Source organism: Larus michahellis, chromosome 3 (genome assembly GCF_964199755.1).
Source record: "Larus michahellis chromosome 3, bLarMic1.1, whole genome shotgun sequence".
In the NCBI taxonomy this organism is placed as follows: Eukaryota; Metazoa; Chordata; class Aves; order Charadriiformes; family Laridae; genus Larus; species Larus michahellis.
The window spans coordinates 131,778,114-131,800,042 of NC_133898.1; the positions used below are offsets into that span (position 1 = coordinate 131,778,114).

General features: G+C 72.1%; 1 protein-coding gene across 9 annotated transcripts in view; it reads left to right on the plus strand.

Annotated features, from left to right (window-relative positions):
* Positions 1 to 2,529: 2,529 nt before the first annotated feature.
* Positions 2,530 to 21,929, plus strand: part of DNMT3A (DNA methyltransferase 3 alpha) — a 50,118-nt gene continuing 30,718 nt past the window's right edge. For 3 of the 9 annotated variants that reach the window (XM_074582288.1, XM_074582290.1, XM_074582296.1), the window contains exons 1-3: positions 2,530 to 2,659; positions 11,493 to 11,724; positions 16,198 to 16,302. In XM_074582288.1, coding sequence (XP_074438389.1) covers positions 11,656 to 11,724; positions 16,198 to 16,302 — 174 coding nt within the window. In that variant the 5' untranslated portion in view covers positions 2,530 to 2,659; positions 11,493 to 11,655. Of the gene's footprint in view, positions 2,660 to 7,187; positions 7,538 to 11,492; positions 11,725 to 16,197; positions 16,303 to 21,929 lie in introns of those variants that run through there. The other 6 variants (XM_074582297.1, XM_074582291.1, XM_074582292.1 and 3 more) reach the window with 6 other exon arrangements.

The following is a 21,929-nucleotide window of genomic DNA, read 5'->3' on the forward strand; positions in this document are numbered from 1 at the left end:
TGTCTTATTTTACAGTGCCCCCATGTGCACTAGGCGCCTTCCAGCACTGACAGCGAGCCGGGGTCCCTGCTGAAGGGTGGGCTCCTCCCGCAGCTGCAGCCCGGCGCGGCGGCACGGCACGGCACGGCACGGCACGGCACAGCTGGGGGCTGCCAGGCCCCTCCGTGCCCATGCCAGGAGCTGCGGATGCCAGGCTGGCACCCCGGGCACTCGTCCAGGCAGTGCTGGGATGCTCCCCGGGACAGGCTGGGTCCCCCTGGATCCCCCCATCCTCAGCACCCGCCGGCATTGGCTTTGGCGTGTGGCCCCGGTGCAGCCCGTGCCCAGCGTGCGCGGTGTCGAGGGCAGCAGCACGGGCATCCCCCGGTGCCCACCGTGGCTGGAGGCACCCAGCAACCTCCCCCCACCTCCAGCGCTGGCCCACGGCTCTTCTGGGGTCCCTGGTGCCCCTGGTAGCCCAGCCCAAAGCCCCCGACCTCCACGGCTTCCCCACTGGCACAGGGCAGAGCCCGTCTCCCCTCCATGCCTGCTGCCGGCAGGTGGGTCCCGGCGGTGCCCAGCTCTCCAGTCCCTCCCCAGCACCCACGGCACCGCCGGCACCGCAGGAGCCTGAATCATCCACCGGGAAACCTCAGGTGTGTCAACGACTCACAGGACTCAAAGGCACCCCAATCGCCGAGCCCTCTGATCCACCGCGGTGCCTCTGCACCCATCGCCGGGCTTCCAGCCTCTCGGGGCACTGCCACGCGAACGCCTGGCAGGGGGAGGTGCCCCGAGGATGCCTCAGTCCCCGCTCGGCCCCAGCACCGCTCTGGCAGCCTCTGGCCGGGAGAAGAATGGGGGTCTCCCTCCAGCCCCCCAGCATGGGGCTGGCGTGGGGTGCTGGGGTAGGGGATGCCGGGGCGTGGGGTGCCCAGCCGGCAGAAGCTCCCGGCGACATCCTGGTGATGCCTCCTGCGGCACCAGGGGACTGGGGGGACACAGCTGGCACGGACGCGGGGAGAAAGGATGGGGGGAGGGGGTGCCCCAGGCTGGGCAGAGGGATGTGGGACCAGCCCTGGGTGGGGGCACTGGGCTTGCTGGGGGCGCACCGTGGGCCCCTGCCATGGGGCACAGCCATGGGGCACTGAGGGGTGGTCTCCGTGGCTGAGCACTGCAGGACGCACAGTGAAGGTGCAGGGCAGGTCCCCACAGCACTGCACGGCACAGCTTGGCACGGCATGGCACGCCTCGGCACCGCATGGCACAGCTCAGCTCGGCACAGGTAGACACCACGCCACACGGCACGGCTTGGCATGGCTCAGACCTGCACCGCATGGCACTACACTGCAGAGTTTGGCTCTGCGCAGCTCAACATGGCACGGCTCAGCTTGGCACACACGACTCAGCACTGCACGGCCTGGCCAGCCCGCGTGGCACAGCTCGGCACTGCACAGCCTGGCATGGCACAGCACGGCTTGGCATGGCACAGCCTGGTGCTCCTCAGCTGAGCATGGCACTGCTCGGCACAGGCTGGCACGGCCTGGCTCTCCCTGGGCTTGGTCTGGCCTGGCACAGCACAGCTTGGCACAGCATGGCTTGGCTTGGTCCAGCATGGTCTGGCTTGGCACAGAACAGCACACCTTGGCATAGCACGGCATGGCATGGCTTGGCTTGGCACAGCATGTGTTGGCATGGCTTGGCTTGGTCTGGAACGGTCTGACTCGGCACAGCTTGGCACAGCATGGCTTGACATGGCTTGGCTTGGTCTGGCATGGTCTAGCTTGGCACGGCATGGCACAGCTTGGCATGGCATGGCATAGCACAGCCTGGCTTGGTCTGACAAGGTCTGGCTTGGCACAGCACAACACATCTTGGCATGGTATGGCATGGCATGCCTTGGCATGGTCTGGCTTGGCACAGCACGGCTTGGAACAGCACAGCTTGACACGGCATGGCATGGCTTGGCTTGGGTTGGCTTGGCTTGGTCTGGCAAGGTCTGGCTTGGCGCAGCACATCTTGTCATGGCATGGCTTGGCATGACACAGTAGGGTTTGGCTTGATCCAGCAAAGTCCGGCTTGGCACGGCATGGCACAGCACAGTACAGCTTGGCATGGCACGGCACGGCACGGCATGGCTTGGCTTAGCTTGGTCTTGCAATGTCTGGCATGGTCTGGCTTGGCATGGCACAGCTTGGCTTGGTCCAGCAAGGTCTGGCTTGGCATGGCATGGCACAGCACAGCACAGCACAGCTTGGCATGGTACGGCATGGCATGGCATGGCTTGGCTTGGTCCGTCAAGGTCTGGCTTGGCACGGCATGGCTTGGCACAGCACAGCACAGCTTGGCACGGCACAGCTTGGCTTGGTCCGGCACAGCTTGTCCCGGCTTGTCCCGGCACGACACGGCTTGGCACGGCATGCCTTGGCCCTGCGGCGCCCAGCGACGCCCGGCACCCCGGCCCGCCCCAGCCCCCCGCGCCCCCCGCCCGGGCCGGGCCGGGCCGGGCCGTGCTGCGCTGGGGCCGGCGGGCGCTAGGACCGCGCGGCGGGCGGCGGGCGGCGCGGCTGCTGCTGCAGTGGAGGCGGCGGCGCTGCGGGAGGAGGCCTGGCCGGCAGCGCAGCGGCGGCGGCGGCTCGGCACGGCTCGGCACGGCGCGCCGGGCCCGCTCCGGCCCCAGGTAACGGCCCCCCGGCGCCGCGGACAGGGGCGGACCCCGCCGGACCCCGGGAGGGGGCCCCCCCCCGGCCCCCGGCACCCCCCGCCTCGGCTCGGAACCGCTCGTCACGGTTCGGCTGGGTTCGGCTCCGCTCGGGCGGGTTCGGATCCGTTCGGGTGGGTTCGGCTCCGCTCGGCTCGGTTCGCCGTCCCTCGGCTCCCCTCCGTTCGGTTCGGCCCGGCCCGGCCCGCGGAGCCCGGCGGGCGGCCCGCACCGCCCCCCCCCTCCCCAGCCCCGGTGTCCCCCGGTGTCCCCCGGTGTGTCCCCCCCCCCGAGGTCCGGGGGGGTCGCGGCGGCCGCGGCGGCGCCGCGCCGAGCCGTGGGGGGGGGGGGGGCAGCGCCGAGCAGGAAAACATGGCAGCGGCCGGGCCGCCACCCGCCGGGCCGGGCCCGCGTCGTGTCCCCCCCCCGCGGCCGCCCCCGCTCCCGGCCCGGCCCCGCTCGGCGGGCGGGGGTGGCGGCGGCGCGGCCCGGCGGGCCCGGCCCCCCCTCCCGGCGCCGCCGTGTCCTTGAGCACCGCGGCGGGCGGCTGAAGGGCAGCGCGGGGCCCCGGCCCGTTCCGGTGTCACCGCCGGCCCCGTGTCCTCCCCGGGGCCCGGCCCCTCTCCCGGCAGCGGAGGACCCCCCCCCGGTAGGGGGTCGGTGCCCGCAGCCCCCGGCCCGGCGCTGCCCGCCCCCGGCAGAGCTGCCCCGGGAGGCGGGGGGGTGGATCGGGCTGGCGGGCGCCTGCCAAAAGTTCTATTTTTTGCACCAAAAAATCCCCCCCCGCGGGCAGGAGGAGCCGCAGCCCCGGCGGGGAGGGGGCGGCGCGGGGCAGAGGCCTGGCAGCGCGCTCCCTGCTGCCTGCACCGCTGCCTGCGTCCTGCCTGCACCTCCTGCCTGCACCGCTGCCTGCACTGCTGCCTGTGCCCTGCCTGCAACCCCTGCCTGCTCCCTGCCTGCTCCTTTGCCTGCACCCTGCCTGCACTGCTGCCTGTGCCCTGCCTGTGTCCTGCCTTCACCCCCTGCCTGCACTGTTGCTTGCACTCTTGCCCTGCCTGCACCTTGCCTGCACCCTGCCAGCATCCTGCCCTGCCTGTGCCCTGCCTGCGCCCTGGTGCACCCTGCCTGCACCCTTGCCTGCTCTTCTGCCTGCACTGCTGCCTGCGCCCTGTCTGCACCCTGCCTTGCCTGCACTCTGCCTGCACCGCTGCTTGTGTCCAGCCTGCACCCTGCCTGCACCCCTGCCTGCACTGCTGCCTGAAACGCTGCCTGCTTCTCTGCCTGCCTGCTGCCTGCACCCTGCCTACACTGCTGCCTGCTCCTCTGCCTGCACCGCTGCCTGCACCCTGCCTGCACCCAGCCCTCCCGCTGGCACCCCCCTTCCCTCCCTCTCACTCCCCGGGCTGGGGGCATCGGGCTGCGCGACCCCGCGGGCGAGTGGGACGAGCTGTTCCCCTGCGCTCAGTTCCTCTTTCTTTATTTCTTCCCTTTGTGTGACGTCGGCGGTGTCACCACGGGATTGGCGTCCGGGGCTCTTGCATCGCTGCGCCCCGTTGCGCGGTGGCAGGAGCCGGCGGGCGCCCCACAGGGACCCCGGGATGGAGACCCCAGACCCTGCAACGGCGGCGGGCAGCCGGAGGGCAGTGGATGTTGTCGTAGCCGCCGGCGGCTCCCGGCAGCTCCCGCGCCTGCACTGGCCTTTCGTGCTGACTCAGCACGAAACTTCCTAGCGAGAGCCTCTTTTCGTGACATGCAGCGCCCGCCGCCTCTCGAGGAAAGGCGGGATGCCGGTGCCCGTGCCGCTCGCCGCCCGCCGTCCCCCTGCCTGCCTACGTGACCGCCGAGCTGCCAGGCACCGGCGACGTCTGTGCCGCTCGGTGACGGTCTGTGCTGCTTCAGGTGGTGGTTTTCCTACGGGTATTTTTAGGGCTGCACATCTGCGTGTCCCTGCCCGATGCCTTCCCACGGGCGCTGCCTGCGTCGCTGCCTGCACCGGGCAGGCTGGGCCATCAGTGAGCGTACGGCACCCTGCAGCAGCCGCAGGGAAAAGCGCGCGGGCTTGCCGGGGAGCCGCCAGCACGCGCGTGTGTGTGTGGCCAGGACACGCGTGTGCCAGCTGCACGCGTGCCCCGGCGGCTCCGCGGGAGGAGCTGGCAGCATCTGGGCATGCGGTGTCACGGCGTCGGAGATGGTGCCTGCTCTCGGGTTTGCTCCGGGACCCGCTCGCCCTCGAGGCCGCGCATTGGTTTGGGTTTTTAATGCTGTCTGAACGCCAACTGGTGCCACGCCGGGCAGCGGGGGCCCCGGGGGATGTGGAGCCGAGCCGCCATCCTGCTTCCCCACCGCGCTCCCGCCGCAGGGCTCAGCACGCGCGGGAACGCGCCAGCGCCGGTTGGGCCTGTTCCCGCGGTTAACCGCCCTTCCCAGTTCAAAGCGCGTACCTGGTTGCCGGTTGGAATCGCCCCGGCGCAGCTCCCGGCCCTGCTCCGCTGCCAGCTGGAGGGTTTTGGTGGTGCCCGGGGCCCTGCCCGCAACGGCACTCGCTCCCCGCCATCGCATCGCAGAATGGTTGGGGTTGGAAGGGACCTTGAAGATCATCTTGTTCCAAATCTCCATCATCTCACCGCCTTTTCTTCCCCCCCGCAATAACCTAGGCATGTCGAGCCTCTGGCAGCGTGGCCGCGGCGCCTCGTGCCCCCTGCCGGGTTTGCACCGTCCCGGTGCTGGCTCTGCCGCGCGCGTCACCGTCCCACCAGCGGTTTCGGCTGCCCCCAGCCCTGGCTCGTGCTCCCGCCTGGCAGGAGCTGGCTGCGTTCAGGGCTGCAGCCTGGGCTTCGGTCTGCTCGTGGCGTGGCTTCGCGGTGCAGGGCAGTGCATCGCTGCCCGGTGCAGCGAGGGCGGTGCGTCGCTCCCCAGGGTGCAGCGAGGGCAGCGCAGGGCAGCGCATCCCTCCCTGGAGAGCAGCGCAGGCAGTGCCTCACTCCGTAGGGTGCAGTGCAAGGCAGTGCATCGCTGCCCGGTGCAGTGCAGGCCAGTGCGTCGCTCACAGGGTGCGGTGTGGTGCAGTTCATGGCTCCCCAGCGCAGCGCATCGCTCCCTGGGGTACAGCGTGGTGCAGTGCATCCCTCCCTGGGGAGCAGCGCAGGCAGCGCATCGCTCTCTGGGGTGCAGCGTGGTTCAGTTCATGGCTGCTCGGTGCAGTGCATCGCTCCCTGAGGGGCAGCGTGATGCAGTGCATCCCTCCCAAGGGTGCAGTGCGGGCAGTGCATTGCTCCCGGGGGTGCAGTGTGGTGCAGTTCATGGCTCCCCAGTGTGCAGTGTGGGCAGCGCATCCCTCCCTGGGGTGCAGTGCGGGCAACGTATCGCTCCCCAGGGTGCAGTGTCGTGCAGTGCATCACTCCCTGGGGTGCAGCGCGTCCCTCCCCGGCGCAGCGCGGTGCAGCGCATCCCTCCCCAGGGTGCAGCGTGGGGCCGGTTCAGCCAACCTGGGTTCCCCCCTCCGCGCTGGGTGCGTGTTGGGGAGCGGAGGGCGCCCGCTGCAAGCACCCCCCAGCCCTCACCACCGCCTCGTCCCCTCAAAGCCCCCGCGGGACACGGCAGCGCTCCCCGTGTCCCCTGCCCGCCCCATGCACCACCACCACCACCCCCCCCACCACCGCCCCCAGCAGCGTGGCCAAATATTTTGCTCCGAAGTTCTAATTCGGGGCGATGAGGTCAACGCTTTGCCCACGCCGACGGTGGTTTCGGCGCAACCATCTGTCGGAGGCGATGCCCGGGGACCTGCCGCCGCCGGGCTGAATTTTCGGGCCCCGGGGGACGCCCACCCCGTCCCCGGTTGCCCCCTGCCAGCAGCACCCACGGGGCGGGGGGGTGGTGGGTGCTGTGGGGGGGGGGGAGCGCCCCACCGTGAGTCAGGGGCGGGGGGCTCAGGGGGTGGGGGGTGACTCACGGCCGCAGCTCCCCCCCCCCCACCCCGTCCCCTCTGAGTCAATCCTGAACTTCTTCCCCGGTGCTGGGAGGGAGGAGGAGGAGGAGGAGCGCGGCTGCCCGGGGGTGGCGGTGACTCAAAGTGACAACAACAATAATAATACGCTGCGGCACTTGTCACGGGAGAGGCGTTTGGATGGGGTCCCTCGTGCGTCCCCACCGCCTCCGGCGGTGGGGACGCACGAGGGACCCCATCCAAACCCGGTGGGTGTCACCGCGCTGGGGGATGCTGCACGCGGGGTCACGTTAGGACAGGAGGAGGGAGGGGAGGGGGACGACACTGCAGTGAAGGTGTCACCCGCCACCGGCATGGGGACCCCGCTCGCCGTCACCTAAAATGGCCGTTTGGCTTTCTGCGGGTTCCCGGCTGCGGCACGGCAACGGCGAGGTCCCTAAATATAAAAAAGGCGGGTTTTTTTTATTTTTTTTAATTTTTTTCTTTCCATCCCCCTCCCCACCACCACCACCACCACCACCAACCCCCCCCCCACCATCAACGCCGCGTGTCTCATCCATCCAGCGCAGGTAACCTACTTTGGAACGCCTCTGCCGTGCGGCGAGCGTGACTCGCCGGGGCCCTGCCGTGCGGGAGCGGCACGGCGCGGGTTGGGGTTGCGGGTTCCCCCGCTCCCCGTCAGCCCTCAGGTCAGCCCCAGCCGTTAAATAGGGCGGCAGCCGGCAACGCGACGAGTCCCTCCCCGCGCTTCGGCGGCGAGCGCCGGACGAGGGTCTGGTCCCCCCACCGCCGCCACCACCACCGCATCGGCGAGGGGATGCCCCGGAGGAGGGTCTCGGTGGCCTAGCGCGGTGACACGGTGCCGCAGCCCCCCGTCCCGTCCCAGCCCGCCGCGGCGGGCGAGCCTCGGACGGGTAAGAGCGCGGGGAAGCGGGGACGGTGGTGCCGGGGGGGGCCCGTGGCATTACCCACCCTCCGGCAGAGCCACGCTCGCCCCGTGGTGCCGGCGGTTGGGGCCGGGGGCGCGGGAGGTGGCCGGTACCGCCGGCTTCTCCTCGGCTTTGTTCGGCGGGCGCCGGGCCGGGGCTGCCGCGGGGTTTGTACGCAGCCCAACTATTTTTAGTGCGTTTGGAGACCATGTTTGCTGGAAGCGAATCAAAGCCCGCGAGCTGGCCCTTCGGCAGCGCCGAGCGGGGCGGCTCGCTGCCGCGCTCCCCGGGCACCGGGGACGCCGGAGGGCAGGGGGGGGGCTGCCCGAGGGACCCCCGCTGCGATGGGGGCCGGGGGCGGCCGAGCCATTTTCTAGGGCTTGTGGGGACGCGGAGGCAGGGACGCGCCGGGCAGCGGGGACACCGGCACTGGGGGGGGACCCCGGGGTGCCCCTGCCGCGGGGGTGCCTGGGTGCAGCCGGGGTGTCCCCGGGCGCTTCCTGGTGGCACGTGTCCTCCCGTGCCCGCCACCAGGACTTTGCCAAGGCACAGCGTGGCGCGAGCGGGGCTGGGGGCTGCGGGGGGCACGGGCAGGACCGGGGGCACCGCCAGAGCCATGGCCAGCACCCTGGGGAGGCGGCTCGCAGGGGGAGACGCGGGGATGGGGTGCCACGCTGTGCTGTGCCAAATGGCGTGCCACGCCGTGCCATGCTGTGCTGAACTGTGTGCCGTGCCGTGCCGTGCCGTACCGAACCGTGTGCCATGCTGTGCCACACCATGCTATACCATACCATGCCATGCCAAACCACATGCCATGCTGTGCCGTGCCATGCCATGCCGAACCGCGTGCCACGGCTGTGCTGAGCGGCATGCCATGGTGCTGGCAGCACAGCGGCTGAGAGATGGGGGCCCAAAGCGGTGGCGTGCGGGTGCTCGGGGTGCTCGGTGCCGGCTACTGGCCCCTCACCAAGGGGCACCACGGTGCCCAGGGTGCCAGCGCGGGGTGAGGCCGGCAGCGGTGGGTGCCGGGGCTCGGCGGGGAACAGGCGCGGGCAGGCCCGGCGCGGCAGAGGGTGGCGGGGATGGTGCCCCGGGCTGGGGCCAGGGACGGGGAAGCCCTTCCCCGGGTCCCGCAGGTGGCCTGCCCCCCCCCAGAGCCCGCACCCACGGCCCCATCCCACACCCTGCACCCCCCCCCCGCACCCCCAGGTTCCAGCCCGCACCCAGCACCCCCAGCCCAAACCTCCCATCCCCATCCTGCACCCCCAGGTCCCATCCTGCTCCTGCATCCCACACCCCCAGCCCGCACCCCGCACCCCCAGCCCTCATCCTGCACCCCACACCCCCATCCTGCACCCCCAGCCCGCACCCAGCACCCCCAGCCCGCATCCTGCACCTGCACCCCCAGCCCGGACCCCGCACCCCCAGCCCTCGTCTCCCATCCCCCCCCCCGCGCCCCCAGGTCCCATCCTGCGCCCAGCACCCCCAGCCCGTATCCTGCGCCCCCAGCCCACATCTCCCATCCCACTCCTGCACCCCCAGCCCGCACCCAGCACCCCCGGCCCGCACCCTGCACCTGCACCCCCCCCCCCCCGCACCCCCAACCTGCACCCACCACCCCCCCCCCCGCCCATGTCCCACCCCCAGACCTGCCCGCGTGCGGGACCGCGCTGGGGGGAACCGGGACCGCCGAGCCCCCCCTTCCCCGCCCCGGCCCGGCCCCCGGGGTTCCCCGCGCGGGGTGCGGGGGTGCAGCCCCCCCCGCCGCGGGGCCGTGCGGGGCTGGCGGCTGTTCCCGGCACCCCCCGCCCGCCGGCTGCGGCTGGAAAGCTCTAGAAACAAACCGCAGCTCCGGTGCCAAAGGCAACAGCAGCCCCGGCCATGGCGAATGCGGCGTTTGCCATGGCAACAGGTGTGGGGCTGCCCCCCCCCGCCCCGCACCGCGGGGCCTGCCTGCGCTCTGCACCCCGCACCCTGCACCCCGCACCCTGCCCTGCACCCTGCATCCGCACCCTGCACCCCGCATCCTGCATCCCGCACCCCACACCCTGCCCTGCACCCCACACCCGCACCCTGCACCCCGCACCCTGCCCTGCACCCTGCATCCCGCACCCCACACCCTGCCCTGCACCCCACACCCGTACCCTGCATCCGCACCCTGCACCCCGCACCCTGCATCCCGCACCCCACACCCTGCCCTGCACCCCGCACCCGCACCCCGCACCCGCATCCTGCATCCTGCACCCTACACTCCGCACCCTGCCCTGCACCCCGCACCCGCATCCTGCATCCCGCACCCAGCACCCGGATCCTGCACCCCGCATCCTGCACCCCACACCCTGCCCTGCACCCGCATTCTGCATCCTGCACCCTACACCCCGCACCCTGCCCTGCACCCCGCACCCAGCACCCGCATCCTGCACCCCGCATCCTGTACCTCACATCCTGCACCCTGCCCTGCACCCCGCGTCCTGCATCCCGCACCCAGCACCCACATCCCGCACCTCACATCCTGCACCCTGCCCTGCACCCCGCATCCTGCATCCCGCACCCAGCACCCACATCCTGCCCTGCATCCCACATCCCGCACCCTGCATCCTGCCCGCACCCTGCCCTGCACCCCACAGCCTGTACCCGCATCCTGCCCTGCATCCCACATCCTGCGCCCCACACCCTGTACCCCGCATCCCGCACCATGCATCCCGCATCCTGCCCTGCACCCCGCACCCTGCATCCCGCACCCTGACTGCACCCCACATCCTGCGTCCCGCACCCTGCATCCTGCCCTCATCCTGCCCTGTACCCCACACCCTGCCCTGCACCCCACATCCTGCACCCACATCCTGCCCTGCACCCCGCACCCTGCATCCCGCACCCTGCAGCCGGCTCACACCCCGCACCCTGCATCCTGCACCCTGCATCCTGACTGCACCCTGCACCCCGCATCCTGCCCTGTGCTCCCTGCATCCCGCATCCTACACCCTGCCCTCACCCTGCCCCTGCACCCTGCACCCCCATCCTGCACCCCGCACCCTGCACTCTGCCCACACCCACACCCCACCCCTGCACCCCACACCCCGCAGCCTGCGCTGTGCTCCCTGCACCCCACACCCTGCATCCCCCACCCCGCATCCTGCATCCCGCACCCTACACCCTGCCCACATCCTGCCTGCACCCTGCCCCTGCCCCCTGCACCCCACATCCTGCACCGTGCTCCCTGCACCCGCGGGGCCCTGCCTGCACCCAGCACTCTGCCCCTGCACCCTGCACTATGCACCCCACATCCTCCACCCGGCACCCCACTCCCGGCACCCTGCCCGTTCACCGCACACAGTGCACCCTGCACTCTACCCGTACGCCCCGCACCGTGCACCCAGCATCCTCCACCCCACACCCAGCGTGCTGCACCTGTCACCCTGCCTCCTGCACCCCACACCCTGCCCCTGCACCCTGCACCCGGCGCCATGCAGCTGACACTGTGCGCCGTGCACCCCACGCCATGCACCCAGCGCCATGCAGCTCATGCGGTGCGCTGTGCACCCCACCCCACGCCGCTGCGGCCAGCACCGTGCACCCCCCAACATGCACCCCGCGCCATGCAGCTGACACGGTGCGCCGTGCACCCCGCGCCATGCACCCCGCGCCGTGCAGCTCACACGGTGCACCACGCACCCCACGCCATGCCACGCAGCCCATGCCGCGCAGGTCATACGGTGCCTGTGCACCCCACGCCATGCAGCTCATATGGTGCACTCTGCACCCTACGCCATGCACCCCGCAGCCGGCAGGGCCGGGTCCCGGCCGCGTGCCGGGGGCGACGCTGGGGCCGAGGGCCCAGTCAAGGTTGTGGCGCGTTAATAATTGTCGGGGTGTGGGGCGCGGTGCGGGGGCCGCGCAGCCGGCGCTCCCCCCTCACCCCGTCCCTCTCCCCTTCCCGCAGCGCAGGAGGATCCAGGCAGGCGGCGGGACGCAGGGGTGGCCGCTGCGGTGGGCGACGGCTCCCGCACCCCCTCCTCGGCGCAGAGACCCGAGCGCGGCGGCGGGGTCTGCTTTGGTGCTGAAGAGGTGACGACGGTCCCAGGTGCCCGCCCTCGCTCCCCACCATGCCATCCAGCGGGACCCTCGACGCCAGCAGCCCCGCTCCGGACCGCGAGGCGCTCGACACGCACAAGGTAAGGTCCGGGGTGCAAGGGGGGCGGCCGGGGGGGCGCTGCTCACGCCGAGGCTGTCCCCGTCGCTGGACACCGGGATGGCGGTGGGCTCTGGGGTCCGGCTCGCTCCTGGCCAGCGCTGGCGGGTTGGAAAAGGGGGTGCGGGATCCCCCCAGGTGCACGGCAGCCCCGCTCCCCCCTCGCCGCGGTGGGGAGCGCCGAGCCCTGAGCCGCAGCCGGGATTAGTGCGGATTGAGCTATTCCTGGCGGTGGGGGAGCGCGGGGGGGGACACACGGGGAAGCGGAGACCTGCTGTCGCCTCCCGGCTGCGGGGAGGGGGTCGCCGTGATGGTGGAGAGCGGAGGGTTGGGGGCTGCCCCGGCGCTGGGGTGGGCGGTGGGTGCCTGTCCCAGGCTGTGGGGCAGTGGGAGGGGGACGCGGGGCGCGCAGCAAGAGGTGGCCCCGTGGCCCCGCCACTGCTCGGCTTGAGCCCTCGTTGCCGTTCGGGGGGGTTCAGGGGTCCCTGTGCCTCCTCCTGCCTCCCCACGTGCGATGGGCTTGGGAGGGACCCCCCCGCGTCGGGCGGCACAGGCGGCACGCTCATCGCCACACCGTGCCAGGGGCTCGTGGTCCCTGCGGATGGACCCCCATCCCCGCTACGTGCCCCCCCAGCAGGGACCTGCCCCCCAAACGGAGTGGGGCTGGGCAGTGTGGGGGCTGCACTGGCTTTGGGGGGGGTCTGACCGCATCCCCGGTGCTCCCTCGGCCACACGCCGGGCCGGCACGGCTGCTCCCGGTGCCGGCAAAGGCACGGCTCCTCCCGCGGAGAGGAGAGGCGTCCCGGCGGGCGCGGGGGCCAGGCGAGGGCGTGGGGACGGGCTGGACCCTGTCCCACTGCGGGCAGCGGGGCGTCAGGGTCATCTGAGGTCCCCCAGGCTGGCTCAGCCGCGGCGGCCGTGCCGTGCCTCCCACGCTGGGTCAGGCACCCGGTGCTCCCCGTCCTCCAGCCATGGCTCCTGGCCGAGCCGTGTGTCCTGTGGGACGTGCCCAGCACGTTTTTGGTACAACCTGGGGGGGGGACGAGGAAAGCAGGGGTCAGTCGGTCAGTCCCGTGCCTTCCCTCGCGCCAGGTTGTGCCGGAGCGGGTCGCCAGCGCCGGGAGCGTGAGCGTGGTGGCGTGGTGGCCCATCCTGTGTTTTGGTGCGGTTGCGGAGGAGTGGGGCCGTGGCACAGGGGGGGCTGCAGGGGAGAGCCGTGGGAGAAACGGGTGCCTGCGGCGCAGCCTGGCGCACCCCGTCCAGCAGGACCGGTGCCGGTCCCCGGGGTGCCAGCGACCCACGTGAGCTGGCAGCGAGCAGGCGGCGAGCACGCCCGGCTGAGCCGTGTCCTGGGCTGACCCTGCCGGGACGCGGCGTCGCCTCCCCGCAGCCACGCGCGGAGGTCACCTCCGCCCAAGGCATGGAGGACGAGGCCGTCCCGCGACACCCGCGGCACCGCGGATTGCGCCGGTGCCAGCCAGCCTCGGCACCCGTCAGGCGAGGCTGATCTCCAGCCCCCGTGTAAGGGGCTGTCTCTGCCCCCCAATTCTCCTGCCCCCCCAGGCTGGTGTCCCTCCGCCGCCAAGGGCTCCCTGCTCCTGGTGCAGCCGGGAGCTGGGACCCGGCGCCGCGGCTGCAGGGCCAGCACTGCATCATGCAGCAGCTTCTCCTCCTCCTCCTCCTCCTCCTCCTCCTCGGCGGTGGTTCCCCTCTGGGTTGTTGCTTGGCAGCGGCGCAGGAGCGCGGCGCATCGGGGACGTGCCGAGCGGCCCCGCGCCGGGCCGAGCCCCGGGAGAAGGGCAGCGGGGGGATTTTCGGGGGGATGACTCAGCTCCCAGCGGGCAGCGAGGGGCTGCGGCACCGGCACCCCTGTGCCAGGCCGTGGGGAGCGCGTCCCCCTCGCAGCCCTTTGCACCAGCCCTGCCCGCGCCGGCGCTGCGTCTCTGCTTCTCTGGCGCCTGCCTGGCTTTTGGGGTGCCGGCCATGCCCCGGGGGGGTCCCTGCCGTCCCGGTGCCATCCCGGCCCCACGTCCCCCAGCTCGGCGGTGCAGGGACCCTGCTGAGCCCCGGCCCCGCAGCAGTGGGGACGGCTCGCTGGGAGCTCGCCTTGTCCCCGTGCGCTCCTGTCTCTGCAGCGGGGACCCCCGCTGCCCCCCCCCCCGCGGCATCCCTCGATCCAGCTGCCCCAGCGGCATTTCTCGTGCCGCAGCGTGAAGAGCAGAATGGAGCCCCGGCCCACACTGCCGGCTGGGCTGAGCACCGACACAGCAGCACAGAGACCCCCCCAGGGGGCTGCAGCCCCCCCAGAGGGACAGCATCGCCTGGGGACCCTGCAGAGCACCCCCCGGAGCCCCCCTCGCCTCGGCGGCACCCACCCAGTGCTCCCCAGCCGCGGGAGGGCCGGCCACCTGGCACGGCCAGTGTGCCAGCGCCGCGCATTTGACACCCCGCCGGACCTTCTCGGGACCCGGCCACAGCCGGTGCGTGGTGGGGGCTGGCTGGCCCCCCCAGCCGGCTCTGCTGCATGGCAAGGGGCGATCTGCGGGGCAGAGACCCCCAGGAATCCCCCCCTTTGGCTCCTGCGCCGGGGATGGAGCTGGAACCATGATCCTGACGTCGTCCTTGGACCCGTCCCAAAGCTTTCTGCCCCGCACCACGTGGGGAGCGGGGCTCGGCACGGGGCTGAGCCCCCCCGGCTGCTGCGGTGCCGCCTCTCCTCGCTCGGCCCTGGCTTCCCAGCTCACAGCGCGGGGCTGGTGGGTGCCAGGGCTGGGCTCAGTCACGGCGGGGCTGGGGGCTGCCCTGCATCGCGCGCGGGCGAGCGACACGCAGCGACGCGGCCAGGGCGAGCGCGGTGCCGGCGGGACGCCATGGTGGCTGGGGACGAATCGGCACGTGGCTCCCACCCCACGCAATCCCACACCACGGCCCCAGGTAGGGGAGAGTGGCAACAAGGGGCACGGGGGGATGCCGGCTGGGATTGGGTGGGTGGCCCAGAGGGAGCTGGTCGGGGGGACCGCGGCCATGGGGCACCACGGCCACGGGGCACCTCAGCCATGGAGCATTGCAGCCATGGGGCGCTGCAGCCATGGGACACCATGGCCATGGGTCACCGCAGCCATGGGGCACTGCAGCTGTGGTGCACCACGACTATGGGTCACCGCAGCCATGGGTTACCACAGCCATTGGTCACTGTAACCATGGGGCACCATGGCCGTGGGTCACTGCAGCCATGGGTTACCACAGCTGTGGGGCACCACAGCCATGAGTCACTGCAGCTGCTGGTCACCACGGTTGTGGGGCACCGCAGCTTTGGGCCATCGCAGCCATGGGTCACTGCAGCCGTGGGGCGCCATGGCCATGGGGCACGGCATGCCCCGACTCCGCGGGACCCTTGTGCTGGACCCCGGCGGGGATGTGCCGGCTGCGTCCTGCGACGGCCCCGGCGCAGGGGAAGGCGGGCAGCGGCGGGCAGGAATGCGGCTGGAGCTGGCGCCTGCGGCGGCTGCGGGGCTGCGCAAGTGCAGCTGGATGTCGGCGCTGTCTGGCTGCCAGCCCCATCCCCTCCCCGGCCTCTCCCTCGCCAGCCCCCCGCCGGCCTCTCCTCCTTCCCCTGCTCCCCCCTCCGCGGCCTCTTCCTGCCTTGGCTGCTGCCGCCGGGATCTTCTGGGGCTCAGGTGAAACCGGCCCCGCCGCGGGACACGCCGGGGGCCCCACGCAGCCGTTGCCCCGCACGCACGTCCCCCCGCGGCGCTGGGAGCGGGCCGCCCGAACGGGGAGCCGTGGGGGGGGTGGGGGGGTCGTCACGCCGCGGTCCTTGGGCGGCGGCGGCTTCGGCACGGGGAGCAGGTTCATTTCCCGGGGCCGCGTTCCTGCTCCGGCGGCACATGCGCCCTGCCAGCGCCCGCCACTGGGGCACGGCACCGGGGAGGGGGGACGGCGCTGGCAGCTGCTGCGGGGCAGAGCGGGGAGAGGGGGTGCATGGCCCCCCCAGGGCTCCCGCGGTGAAGCCGCCCGCCCTTGTCCCCAGGGAGCTGCACGGCTCCCTGCAGGCCTGCCATGCCGTGCCATGCCGTGCCGTGCCGTGCTGTGCCGTGCTGTGGGGTCCATGCAACCCGTTCCATGTGCCACAGTGCAGGAGCCCCCAGACCCACGCACACAGGTATTCGGCAGGTTGGGGGAGCCGGCATGGACCCCCCAAACCGGCCGCGGTGCAGGCGGGTCACCCTGCTCGCGCCGCAGCCCAGGCCCTAGCAGGAGCCACCATTGCCCGTCTCATGGTGCCCTGGGGGCCGCTGGCCTGGTGATGCTGGCAGAGCTCCTGCCTCGCCCGTCAGCCACGCGTGGCGCACCCGCGGTGCCGGCAGCCCGAGCGGCAGCGGAGCCGAGCCCAGGACCCCCCGGCTGCCCGGCCTCGGGGCCGGCGGCGTAACCGTCCTCTCTCTCCGGCTCGCAGGGGGAAGAGGAGCCCGAGGAGAACCAGAGCAAGGAGGAGAAGCAGGAGCCGGGGACGCCCATGAGGAAAGCGGGGCGGCCCGGGCGGAAGCGCAAGCATGCCCAGGTGAGCCAGCGGGCGCCGGGCGCGGGGGCCGGGGGGAAGGCGGTGGGGCGTCCCCCCCAGGGTCCATCCTGCCCCACCGCCGCGCTGGCGGGACTCCGGCTCCCAGCGTGCCGGGGCAGGCGGCCGCTCGCTCCCGGCCCCAGCAGCGGCGCTCCGCTCGGTGCAGCTTCGCTCGAGGCCCTGCCTGTGCATTCGCTCCCTGTCTGGGGGGCTGCCCCCCACCACCATGAAGCCGCTCAGCCCCCCGGCTGCCGGGGCCGGTGGGGTGCGGGGAGCGGAGCCCCCGGCTCCCCGGGCGATGGTGCGCAGCGCTCGGGCTGCGATAACAGGGAGGATGGGAGTACGAGGGGCAGAGCCCCCCACCAGCTTCCCCAGCTCCTGCTGCGCCGGCGATGCCACCCCCAGCACGGCACCCTCGGCGCCGCTGGACGGGGGGCAGCGGAGCGGCGCAGTGCTCGCAGGTGGCCATCCCGCGGCACGGTGGTGGCAGGGGTTGCTCGGGGCTTTGGGGCACCCAGGGACAGCGGGGACTGGCCCAGGTGGTGGCTTGGCCCTCCCAAGCCGTGGTGTGCCGTGGTGCCGGTTGGGGAGCCACCGTGGTGGCTTCCCTCCCATGGGCTGGCCAGTGCTGGTTCCACCAGGAATTTGGCATTCCGAGGAGGAGCAGAGGTTCCTCCTGATGCTGAAGCCCCTCAGGGAAGGTGCACGTTGTCACCCCAGGCTCAGGCAGCGTCCCCCGGCCCCGCGGGAGGGGACCGAGGGGCAGAGCTCCCCGGCAGGGAGAGGAGGGATCGGGGACGGGGTGCCTTCGCTGCTGGGAGGGGACAAAACCTTTTGGCAAAGGTTTTGGGCTGTAGAAAGGGTTAATCCTGCGCTTGGACGTGTCAAAATCTGTGCAATCATAGAGTCACGGAATAGAATCATGGAATGGTTTGGGTGGGAAGGGACCTTAAAGCCCACCCAGTGGCACCCCCTGCCCTGGGCAGGGACACCTCCCACCAGCCCAGGTTGCTCCAAGCCCCGGCCAACCTGGCCTTGAACCCCTCCAGGGATGGGGCAGCCACAGCTTCTCTGGGCAACCTGGGCCAGGGGCTCACCCCCCTCACACCAAAGAATTTCTTCCCAATATCTCATCTCAGTCTCCCCTCTTTCAGCTCAAAGCCATCACCCCATGTCCTATCGCCGCAGCCCACGCAGCCATCGTGGCCGGGGGAGCCGGGGTGGCGTTGGCGGGGTGCGATGGGGCAGGACAGGGTGCGGGGCCGGCAGCCGGGGGGGGAGCGGGCGGCCGAGCTCCCAGCGCCAGCCGTGAATCCGGCGGGGCGGGAGGTACGTGCCGGGGCGGGGGGAGCCGCTTCAGTGGAAGAACAATGCTGGCACGGGAACAAATGGGGAAAGTCATCAGGAACAGACGGAGCCTGGGAACCAGGAGGTCTCTGGCCATCGGAGCAGGCGGCCCCGGGAGCCCGCTCCGGCACGGCAGCTCCGGAGCAGGTTGGACGGATGGCGGCGGTGCCATGACGCCGGGCACCTCCCGGTGCTGCCAGCTGGCTCGTGGTGGGTGCCTGTCCCGCGCGCGTTGTACCTGCGCCGTGCCCAGCGCCAGCCCGGCCGGCGACTCCTGCTGCCAAGCGCGGAGCTGGCAAAGCCGCGGGCACCGCCGGGAGGCCAGGGAAAGCCCCAGCCGGGTGTGAGCTGCTAAAAATATCCTCCCACCGGAGAGCCCCGTGGTGCCGGCGCTGCCGGAGCAGCCCCTGGTTGGGGTAACCAGAGCGGGGAGGGGAGCTGGTGCGTGGCACAGGGACACGGGTCTGGCGCTTCAGGGACCGGCTGAGGGTTCCCAGGACCCCGCTCGCAGGGACCCAGCGGGCAGGTGTGTTGCAGGAGGGTGCTGAGCACCCACCGCAGCCCCGGGCAGGGACGGAGCTCACCGGCACAGGGCGCTCAGCGTGGGACTGGCAGGGGTCTGGGCACCGGGGACCGGTGCTGCTGCCACCTTCCCTTCCCGGCGCGTCCGTGGGGCCCAGAGCTCAGCTCTGGAGCCTGGCCCGGTGGCGGTGACCGGCCCCTCTGTTTTCCCAGGGGTCCGGAGGGGTTTTGCCGGGGGTGTGATGCTGTGGGGCCGGGTGTCACTGGTATCGGTGAGCCGTGCCGTGCCACCCTGAACCGTTCCGAGCCGTGCTGAGCTGTGCCGCACCATACCGTGCTGCCATGTTGAGCCGTGCCGTGTCGTGCCATGCCAAGCCGTTCTGAGCCATGCCGAGCCATGCTGTGCCAAGCCGTGCTGTGCTGCGCTGAACCATGCCGTGCCAAACTATGCCGTGCCATGGCTCCAAGACCAGTGTCCCCGACCCTGGCTGGGGCTGAGCAGCAGGACCCCCCCCTCTGCCAGTGGCTCTGCCACCGGTGCCATCGATGGCGGTGACTCCCGGCACCTTCCCCCTGGCAGAGGGGGCATGGCCTGGGGGCTGCCCCATCCCGTGTCCCCCCGCATGGCAGCTCCCCGGGCTCGGGCAGGGGCCCTGAGGGTTTGGCGCTGCCGCCAGTGCTCCGGGACCAGTGTCGGCACAAGGCTCCCTGAGGGAGCATGGGGGCTGTCCCCCGTCCCTCTGCGGGGACCGGTCCCCGGTGTCGCCATGCGCCCCCGGCACAGCCAGCCCCCACCCCGCAGCCAAGGCCGTGCCGGTGTCCCCCCCGGCAGCGAGCGGGGCCGGCGTGGATCCGTCCAGCCCGGCGGGCTCCCGGCGGAGCAGCGTCCTTGGCGGGGGCCCAGCGGAGGGGAGGGGAGCGGGAGAAAGGCAGCGCTTGTTCCCAGGGCCCGGCCGGCGCGGAGGAAGCGGGTGGGTGGGCAGGAAGGCAGACCCGCCGCCGGGCTCTCCTCGGGGACGGGGACGGGCTGGGTCCCGGCCCCCCCTTCCCCTGCGCCTCCCCGGCTCGGCCGCGGTGTCCGAGCGGCAGCGGGGGCCGTGAGCTGCGATCCGGTTCCCACCCAGGTAGGGGAGCGGCGGGGTTTGGGTGGGTGCCGTGCCGGGGCATGCCCGCCGCGGTGCCGTGGGGCTGCGTGTCCCCGTCGTGCACAGAGACGCGGTGCCTGTCCCCTCCCAGGGTCAACCTCCCGCGTGCCCCCGTCCCACCCTGACGCCGAGGGTGCCGTGCCGGCGGGGGTCACGGCAGATGCGCGGTGAGGCCTGTTTCCATAAAGCGCGGCGTGCCGGCGTCTGCCATGCTGGCGGCAAGGGGCTGCCGAGGACGGGGCTGAGCAGGGCCATGGCGCCGCGGCGGCACAGCAGCCCCCCATCTGCGGCCTCCCAGACCCCGTCCCGGCATGGGAGCAGGCCGAGCCCCCCGCGGCCGCCCCGAGCCCCCCGCAGCCGCGCCTCTGCCGGCCCCCACGGCCGCCTAATCTGGAGCACGTTGCCGGCCTTCCCGTTTCCTCCCGGGAAGCCCATGCAGCCCCTGCGATTGTTTTCGGCGTGGTGTCCAGGATGCGGCCCCGAGCCGGGGGTGGGAGCGGGGCTGGGGGGCGGCCGGGCCCCCGCCACGAGCAGTGGCTCGTCCCCGGCACCTCAGTGGGGGGACGGTGCCGGGGACCCCGAGGGCGGGCGGCTCCTGCAGCGGCTCGGGGCGAGCCGGGAACTGGGGGACAATGGCGTGCTGGGGACGGGCAGGACGGGGCGGGAAGCAGGTCCTATTCCGCCCGCCATGGCAGGGACAGAGACCCCCGGCCCGTTCCCATCAGCGATGTGGGGTGGAACCCACTTGTCCCACGGGCTGCAGCCCCCGGCATGGAGCTCCGGGGTACAGCCATGAGCCCCACTTCGACTTGCCCCCAATCTGCCCCCCTCCCCATTGCTCCGGGCTGCCACAGCCCCTTCTGAACCAGCTCCAGCGCCTCTGGCATCTCCTACAGGATGGAGGGATGGAGAGCAGCCCTGAGAGAAGGGCTTGGGGGTGCCGGGGGGGGAGAAACCGGCCATGAGCCGGCACCGTGCGCTGGCAGCCCAGAACCCCCCCGCAGCCTGGGCTGCATCCCCAGCAGCGTGGGCAGCAGGGCGAGGGGGGGATTCTGCCCCTCTGCTGCGCTCGGGGGAGACCCCCCTGCAGTGCTGCCTCCAGCGCTGGGGCCTCGGCACAGGAGAGACACGGAGCTGTTGGAGCGGGGCCAGAGGAGGCCCCGGAGATGCTGGGAGGGCTGGAGCCCCTCTGCTGGGAGGACAGGCTGAGAGAGCTGGGGGGGTTCAGCCTGGAGAAGAGAAGGCTCCGCGGAGACCTTCCAGCCCCTGCCAGTCCCTCAAGGGGCTCCAGGAAAGCTGGGGAGGGACTCTGGAGCAGGGAGGGGAGCCACGGGACGAGGGGGAAGGGTTTTACATGGAAAGAGGGGAGATTTGGATGAGATATTGGGAAGAAATCCTTTGGTGTGAGGGGGGTGAGCCCCTGGCCCAGGTTGCCCAGAGAAGCTGTGGCTGCCCCATCCCTGGAGGGGTTCAAGGCCAGGTTGGCCGGGGCTTGGAGCAACCTGGGCTGGTGGGAGGTGTCCCTGCCCAGGGCAGGGGGTGGCACTGGGTGGTCCTTAAAAGTCCCATCCCACCCAAACCATGTGATGATCCAATGACTTTGCTCTTGGGCAGCCATCTCACCGATGCTGCCAGCTCGCTCCAGGGCTGGATCCTGGCGCACCGTGGTGTCCCCTCAGCCTGTCCCACCGCTGTGGTGGGTGTCCAGGCCTCCCGGGGCTGCGGCATCCATCAGCCGGGCATGCTGAAGTTTATCCTTCAGCCTCTGTCACCCCACACACGCCCTCACTCGTTGCCAGGAGCTCCCACACAGTGGCCTGGTGTGTTATGTCCACCCTCCTGATGGTAACGGTGCCATCAGTTGAGCCGTGCCCTCTCTGGGAACCGGGCTTTGCCGCCGTTCCCAACCAGGAAGCCATCCGGCACCAGGAGAGGCTCCCAGGCACCCTGGGACCGTCAGCGGTGGCTCGCATGTTCCCGGTGCATGGCTGTGCGGTGGCCCCTGCCCCGGTGTGTGCGTGTCCCCAGCACAAGTGACACCGCTGCGGTGCCCCCGGGTGGGAGCGGGGCCAGCTGGTCTCCGGCAGAGGCTGCGCGGTGGGAGCTCGGTGCAGTGGCAGGGCGTTCGGGAGCGGTGCTGCTCTGCGCTGGCATGGCTGTGGCTCCCCACCGGTGCTGCCGGGCACCCCACCATGGTCCCCCCCGGCCCCCGACGCCCCCTCCTGCCCCGCCAGCCCCTTCCCCGCTGGCGGGTGGCGGGGCGGCCCGTGGCTCGCTCCAGCGCGCGAGCGAGCGAGCGGAGGAAGTGACTCTGCCAGCGAGCCGGGGCGGCCGGGGCGAGCAGGAAGCGCCCGACGCCGCGGCCGCCAGCGCGGTGAGCAGGCGCCTGCGCACGGGCAGCGGCAGCCGGACGGGGATGCACCATGGTAAGAGGCATGTCCGTCCCCCCCGACCCCGGCCCCCTTCTCAAGCAGCCCCGGGGCAAGGGGAGGGTGGTGGGCACCCCGGCAGCACCGCGAGCGCCCCGGCTCACGCCAAGCTCGGCGTTGGCACCCGGCCACCGCACGGTGCACCCTGGGTCATGGAGTTTGCTGGCGAGGGGCAGGAGGGGTC